The sequence below is a fragment of the Castanea sativa genome, chromosome 10 (genome assembly GCF_040712315.1).
Source record: "Castanea sativa cultivar Marrone di Chiusa Pesio chromosome 10, ASM4071231v1".
Lineage (NCBI taxonomy): Eukaryota > Viridiplantae > Streptophyta > Magnoliopsida > Fagales > Fagaceae > Castanea > Castanea sativa.
Window position 1 is genome coordinate 35,925,824 of NC_134022.1, and position 8,205 is coordinate 35,934,028.

Consider the following 8,205-nt stretch of genomic DNA (forward strand, 5'->3'; position numbering starts at 1 on the left):
TATCATATCTAACCAAAAGTAATAACAAAGGGCGATTCAACACGTGCTAGTAGGAGAATTTGGAATGCGAAATCACCCTTGAAGTTCATTTTCATAAATTCTTTCTATTACTTAAGCTTAAGCTTTGGAGTGCTTACTATACCACCCATCATGATATCATTTACTACCGCTCATTATGATACTGTGCTCTGTTTATGTAGGAATGAGTGATTCTAGACTTCATATAGAGCTTCTAATTTCCGATCCTACACTTACTAAATTAACCAAAGTTCGTTTTTTATCGCTTACAGTTATTTTAAATTTCCTAGTGCTAGCTTATTATGAGGTTGAGATTTGCCTCTTCTTGAGAGTAAAAAACAGGTAAGTTGCATATAATAATAATAATAATAATAATAATAACAATAACAATAACTTTTAATGTAACAAATGCTTGAAATTAATAAATATTGGTAAGAGTTTCTGATATGCTTGAGAAAGAAGACACTCTTGGATCTACTATGGTATGGAAACCTTCCTTAGTAAAAAGTCATGCAGGTTCCATAACCTCGCTCAAGCGAGAGTCTTACAACTTTGTGATTGCTTGAGCAAGTTCTGCGTTCGCTTGAGCTCGTATACGCATGCTTTAATGCACCAATCAGCACCTCTTCGCTCTTGCTCATCTCGATCCCAATTCAAGTGACCAAACTCTCTAAAGAGTAAAGACAGCTCAGTTACCATTTAAGATCTTAAGACTCATTTCAACATTGGTCCAACTGCAAACGTGCTTTGTAAAGTATTTATAACGAGACTACTATAAGAAAAATATAATGGACAATATTTTTCTTCAAATTGGTAATAAAGTATATCGCATGCCCTTAACGATGACTTTTCTATGAATTTTTATAATATTCTTAACATCATGATGATGATTTTTATATGAATTTATAATATTCTTTTATATGAATTTTTATAATATTCTTAACATCATGATGATGACTTTTATATGAATTTATAATATTCCTAATTAACATCACTAACCTTGGTTCACTCTCTTCTATTTATGCGATTATGAAAATATTTCATTACTCTTCCACTCTTCCCACAAATCTTCATTACCATAGAAGAATTATGGTTCAAATTACCCTCCACTATTGTTATAGCTAAAAAAATATTAAAGACTCTTTCAATAAATCTTTCAGGCCAGAGGTTCATTTCTTAGGATATATTGTTATAGCTATTGGATTAACACTCGTCCAATAGCTATTGGATATATTCCCAAAGGATTAGGAATACCAACTAGCTATTTCTATGTTTACTCTCTCTTCCTAATCTTTCTAATTTTCCCATGTTGAAAGGACATGGGATAAGCGCCTCACCAATGCCGAAATATTTGCTTCTTGGCCACAAGTTTTGGCCTAATCTCCATCCATGTCTAACGAATTGACAATTTAGTCAATGTTGGAACCTCTAATTTCCAAGAGACATGACCAGCCGAAAACAACATTAACTCCCAAACATGGCCAGAGCTCTCGGAGATGACTGTAATAGGAATAGACATGTGCACTAGTTAGATCGAGGGCCTAGCGTTATGAGTGGTACCATCCTCACCCATGTATATTGAATTGATCAAATATAGTCAGTGTTAGAGCCTTTCATTCCGGAGACATCATCCAACAACACTATGTCTACTGGTAGTGTGCCAACATGGCCAGAGGCCCAGAGCTATCGAATATGAAACCATTGTAACTTACCATTGCGTGTGAGGCTTCTTCTTTTTTTTCTTTTTTCTTTTTTTGAGAATGGCTTTTTGTTTAGTGTGGTTCTATTTTGTAGAAAAAAAAATTGTGTTTTTTTTTTTAAATTTTATATATATAATTTTTATTTTGAAAATATAATTTATAAGTAAATAAAGTAATTTGAAAATTAACAGAAAAGTGATCCTATTTTTTAATTAATATTTTAGTGGAAGTTAAAGTTACATTTTTACAGATTGTCCTGTAGTTTTATTTTTACTTAAACTTACATAGGAATATAGGGACATTTTTGAACTAAAAAATAATGAATCCAAACAGGAGAAACCTCTTAAATAATATTATAGAAGTATAGATACCTATAAACTTGTTGCATCAAGAGCCTAGGGTTCGTGAGTTACAATGAAATAATGGATCTTGAAGATTCAACAGTATTATGACCTTCATTGATGGCAAGATAAATGATCAGACTTAGTTCTACGAGGATGTCATGAAAAGGAGGTTGGAGGAGATTCCAATGTTATCACCAAATGAATGAATAGAAATAATTATTCTCTTATGTTTTTGCTAGTCCTAATTCCTATTTTCTACGCTATCGTTGGAATTCATCATTCCAATGTACCAAATGTGCTCTTACTATTGCTAATGCGCCACTGCCAATTCTCACTAACCTCATTCCACACTCAATTTTGTGGAGAACTATGATCGATCAGAACAGCAAAAGAATGCAATATACATTTCTGTACCGCATTCCACAGTCAATTTTGTGGAGAACTGCGATCGATCAGAACAGAAAAAGAATGGAATATACATAGCAAATGATGCCAGCAGAGGCAATGAAATTCTTTTCATCTATCTCATGGCAAATATTCTTCAATGCAACATATCTTTGCATGTTTTTTTACCCCACCTTTTTCCCATCAAGAAACCTGTACAGAACTTCATATCAACATTAAGTTTACCTTTTCTATTCTATTTTTCCCTCAGCTCTTCTTCAGATCAACAACTATGACACTGATGTTATCAAAGCTCTTTCGTCCCAAGGCAAGGCGAGTCAGCAGTGCAGCTGCAAGTACACTTCGAGATGGATACAATGCACCAGCCCCTTCATCTTCTATCCGAGGCCCAGAATTGAGGTCTATTGCAGCGTCAGGAGCAGGAGTTACTTCTCGAAGACATTCCCGTGCCACGTCACAAGCTAATTCACTTGAAAGAACATCCCACAAGCCATCACTTGCGAGGATTAAGCACTCATCTTCTGGTTCTCTTTTTGTAAATGTTATCTCAGGCTCTGATGTTACAAATGGTTTGAGATACTTATCCCCTGTTGAAAGAAAAAGTGAGAATTTAAAACACCATAACTTAAAAACCTTTTTAAGCCACCTAATTTTTCATTTACAGCTTCACAAAAAAATTAAAATGTATACATAAATAAATAAATCACTCACTACAAGGACCAATTACAAGTTAAACAACAAAAGTTGCTGGGTTGGTATTATTACCTACAGCACTTCCACAATAATGTTCAAATGATAATATGAATGTCCTCAAGGGGACCTTGAAAGTCAAAAGTTTAAAAGCATATGCTAAGGACATCCAGACCCATTTTCCACCAATATTCAAAAGAAATTATATTGGTAAAATAAGATATTTTATTATCAAAAAAAGCAAAACAGAATCCCTTGTACACAGGTTGTGTACCAGAAAATCTGTAATGCTAACAAAAGTTGCATAAATCTGTAATGCTATTCATGAAAATTTAGCTTCAGCTCTGGCAAAGAGCGTTCGGTCCCCTCAAACGTTCACATGTTTTGTTCCTTCCAAATTATCCACATAATACAAAGAGGAATGGCCTTCCATACATCTATGGATTGATGTCCTCCAAACTCCCCCGTTTCAGCAAAACAGTAAGTCCACCACCCTCCTAGGCATGACCCACCAATCCACAAATATCATAATTACATTGATATATTATAAATTCTTGTCTTTATAGGTGCTCAAGTAAATTTTATATTGAAAAAGAATCTCCCACTCAGATTCCAATGTATAATGACAGACCTGCTAAGCTTCATGTCCATATTATAATTGCATGATAGTAAATTTCCTAACAACGTCAAGGAACCTTTTTTACACTAAGGACATACCAGAAGATGTTCATTATTGTTCAACCTTTTTCAACATGAGAGATGAAACATCTTCAAAAACCAAGACATGAATTAAGAATGTTTGCCATTGATCACCATGGCAAAGTTTGTTATACTGGTTTTTGGAAGACAACAGGAGGGAAAGATCAAGAGGCAAGCCAAGGTCAGACTAACCACTTCATTGTACTGGAAGTTCTGTACTTGGCCACTTCAAGGATTGACCTGCTTGATGCACAAATAGCTGAATCCTAATGTAAACTGACACAAAATAACATAACCCATCTGGCTTCTCAATTCACCAGAGTGCCTCACAATTTAAAGGGTTTACCAGAGAAAAAAAGAAAAGAAAAAGGAATGCAGTCCCTATATGTTTGTTACTACAACCTTCAAGAGACGCATTCAATCATTAAGTCAAAAGAGAATACATTGTGAAAATGATAAAGACAATGCATGTTGTTAACTTATATGGTGTACAAACAACCATAGTTTCAGAAGCATTTTCATTTGCTAGAACCACTTAAAAAAATAAGAAACGAAAAATCGCATTCAATTGAACTTAAAATGTTACCTTATAAAACCACAAAAAGGGCAACATGTAGAAACAGCGAAAATTAATCAAATAAATGTGATGAAAAGCAACATGATCTATATGATATCTACATGATATATACGTAATCATTCCCTGCATAACAATCAAGATGCCACAGTTACATTACATTTTAGATAACCTTTAAGCCCTTATTTAAGTACTGTTCTGTGGACGCACTGAAATATTATCTGGGATGGAAAGAGTGAGATTCTTTTATCCAGTGGGAATCCCTGTAAAGCCAACAATGTCCCAAGACAAGGTAGAACTGTTGCGAAGGGGACATGATCCATAGAACCTGGCAGGGTAAGTGGAACCCATTCCCAACCAGTTCTGCAAAGGTATCAGAGGGACAGTTATAGAGTATACTACCTATATACTCAGCTGTCAACTCATGATCACTCACATATGCAATGAAGCAAGGAGGTCTACTCTCATATAAAGACACCCAATAAAACAAATTGCTGAAAAACATTGAATTAATCTTCACAATCAGATGCCTTTTCCTCGTCAAATGTCAGCCTATCTCTTTCCTTCCATAAGGTCCACTGAGACAAAATGGAACAACATTCCAAACTCTAGCTTAATAAAAAATTATGGAAATACTTGTTACTAACTTACTCCAAATTACCTAAAACATTAATTTTTTAGTTTTATTTTTTCATTCATGAAGATAAACCAACTGCTACAAGGGGAGTCATCTGACAGTTATCAGTAGTGAGAGAACAAGCTTGCTGTCAACTCTAGCTAACAAATTTATTCCCAACCTTTTTTTTGCTTCACTCAATAATGCTTGTTCCTTACCATTATTAGAAGTTTAGGTGATATATTCAAATATGATTTATCGCTAATATAAAGCAACATGCATTATCCATGTCAAACACACACTGATCAAATATTGTATATGAGGATAACATGTGTAATGTTTATGATTAGCCAACTAAAATGATCAGAAATGTCCAATATGACCCTTGAGGATTGCTCTTGAACAAGACAACTTTTCATCTCCAATAAGTTCCATAGTTGAAAGCAACAAAAAGATGAGCATGTCATATGTTTAAGTTAAAAATCATTGTGAAAAGAATTGCACGGTGCCAGCGTACATAATCAAGATTGGTATGTAAGGATTCGCCCAAAAAGATCAGCTATCACCAAAAGTGCTATTTTCAAGCTGAGGCTGAACTCATACTCCAGCTGCAGCACACAGTATCATTGAAACAGAGAAAAAGAAGGGTGGTAGGGGGGGGGGGGGGGTGGAATTCATATGGCACTGTGCCATCCAAAACGGACGTGTTCAGCACGGAATTAAACACCTCCCCGTTTCAATAGACTCCATCCAAAATTGGGATTTTGTTTTTAAAAAAAAGTTTAATTTGTCAATATTTTTCATTATATGAAAATAATTTCTTACTCATTCTGAAGTGATTAAAACAAACAATCTATTCTAAAAGATAATTCTCAAAATGTCCACAAATGGTAATCATGCAATAAGAACATTTAGGAGTCATACCAATACCATGTGGTCGTAAATGTAATTGGACAAGGAAATACTTTGGTTAGATGTTTAAAATATTACCTATTGCACGGGACATTGCAAGAATGCCTTCAACTCGAGCTCCATTCACAAAGATGACTCGACCCCCAGCAGCTTCAACTCTGGCCTGTTCATCTGATCTATCAGGCTGCAAACAATGCTTACAGTCATCCACATAAAGATTTAAATAAAAACTCTACATAAACATAACTCATTAAAAAAAAAACTTTAATACAGGGATTCGTTTAAACGATTACATTATTCAACAATCACTCAACAAGGATACCTCCCAACACAAGAAACACTACAACATAAATGGGTATCAACCTTTCGTATTAGCTTCACTGTGAAGTAAATTATGGAAGAAAAATGCATATGGACTTGTAGCTGCTTTTAATTTTAATACCATCATCATAATAAATAAATAAATATTTAATTTATTTTTTTTATTCTGACTATAGCATGCAGTTTTAGTATTATCGTAGTATTGACGTGTGACCGTATTTTCTTATCTCTTTCTCTCTATTATGTACGTGTGTCCATTATATACGTGTGTTTCTCAAAAAAAAAAAAATTTACTTTTTTTTTATTTTGTGTTTAATCTACATCATTACCAGAGAAAGTACGCTCATCAGCTCATGAGTCAAAAATTTCAGAAACCCATTTGAAACTTATCTATCCTAGTCCTTTACAAACACCAACTACATGCAAAACCCTGTCCTAGATTCAGATACTCTGAAAAAGTAAAAACTAAAAAACTTGGCAAAAGTACCACGTGTCAACCATGTACAGCGAGTACCAAAATTTTTTGTTTCACGTCATTAAAAGTTAAAACTACAAAAGTGGAAAGAAAGAGAGAAAGAGATATGGAAGCGCACCTTGTGGTCTTGGGAAAGAGGAATAGCGACTCCTCCACGGCAAAGGACGGCGCGTGAGTCACCACAATTAGCGACGACAATGTGGTCAGGAGTCAGAAGTGCCACCACGGCGGTGGACCCACCTAGCGTCACCTCAACAAGGTGGCACCCACACTTGTATCCCACGCTCCCACACGCGCACGTGGTTAATGCTATAGCATCCATTCTCTCGAAACTCTTCCTCATCACTCTCCTCCACCTCTCTTCCAATCCCTCCTCCTCTTCTTCTTCATCATCGTGCTCCTCTTTCGAGCTACTGTTACCACTCCCACTCTCACTCTCTCCTCTCAGTCCCACGCGCTTCAGCTCCTCTTCCACAAACACGTGCATCCTTTCTCTACACAATGCCGCCACCTGCAAATAACAAAAAATTTAAATAAAAAAAAGTTTATATTTATTTTATTTTATTTTTGTGTAAAAATATATATTTCGAATAAGAATAATAAGAAGAAGAAGAAGATGAGAGAGCTATATATACGTGAGGTCCTCCATGGCCGTCAAAGACAGCGAAAAAGTGCACTGATCGCCGGCCACTTATCTCCGGCCGGCAAAGTCTGGTCCTAACGGCTATGGAGTCCTCCATCTCGCGTGACCTTCCGGCCACCGACATAGTCCCGAAAACCGGTTTCCTCTCCGGCTCCGACGAAGCCTCTCTGTAATCTCCTGAAGACGATGGCGAAGACGACGACGTCGCCGCTGTAGCCACCTGTAAATCACTATTCTCCGCCGTCCGAATCCGCTTCGACTCTACAGAGCAATCCGCCCAGTTAGGATTCTCCTTCCGGTGGTTCTGGCTCGGCGTCAGCGGCGGCGAACTCGCCGCCAGCCTTCTCATCTCTATTCTCCGGCGCCGGCGCTCCCGGCATTTCTCCGGCGAATCTTCGTCTTCGTGCTTAAGCATTCTCCGACAAACAACCTCCGTCATTGAAAAAATCTGCAAACCACAATTTCCGTCAAGCTCCACTCTCCTCTGATAGCCATCTCTGCCTCTCTTCTTTTTTTTTTACGTTACAAAAATGTCGAAAATAAATACAAATCACTGAAACAGAGAAAGTATGTGTTTTTATTTTATTTTAAGAAAACGTACTGTATTGAGAAGAGAGAGAAACAAAAGTACGCAACGTGTTGTGTTGTTTTTCTCTATGTGTAAGGCATTCGGGCAAGCCAACTCTACGGGCAGCTGTCTCTGCTGCCCGTACTGCCCTTCACCGACCAAGGCTTCCTGCTCTGTTGACACGTGTCCTCAATGACGATCTATTTTCCGTAAACGTCTCTTGCTTTCTTATTATTTTTT

General features: G+C 36.6%; 1 protein-coding gene across 1 annotated transcript; it reads right to left on the reverse strand.

Moving 5' to 3' along the window:
- Nucleotides 1-2,390: 2,390 nt before the first annotated feature.
- LOC142611634 (putative protein phosphatase 2C 75) lies at nucleotides 2,391-7,956 on the reverse strand. The gene is made up of 4 exons (XM_075783729.1): nucleotides 7,390-7,956; nucleotides 6,873-7,265; nucleotides 6,037-6,142; nucleotides 2,391-3,054 (listed from the first exon to the last, which is right to left on the reverse strand). Exons 1-4 carry the CDS (start codon nucleotides 7,834-7,836, stop codon nucleotides 2,714-2,716), a joined length of 1,287 nt encoding a protein of 428 aa, XP_075639844.1. The 5' UTR covers nucleotides 7,837-7,956; the 3' UTR covers nucleotides 2,391-2,713.
- Between the last annotated feature and the right edge of the window lie 249 nt (nucleotides 7,957-8,205).

Coding starts and splice junctions, on each gene's coding strand:
- LOC142611634 (XM_075783729.1), bottom strand. CDS start 7,836: ATGACGGAGGTTGTTTGTCGGAGAATGCTTAAGCACGAAGACGAAGAT. Junction 7,266..7,389: donor ACGGCCATGGAGGACCTCAC/GTATATATAGCT, acceptor TGTTATTTGCAG/GTGGCGGCATTGTGTAGAGA. Junction 3,055..6,036: donor TGCAATGTCCCGTGCAATAG/GTAATATTTTAA, acceptor TTCTTTCAACAG/GGGATAAGTATCTCAAACCA.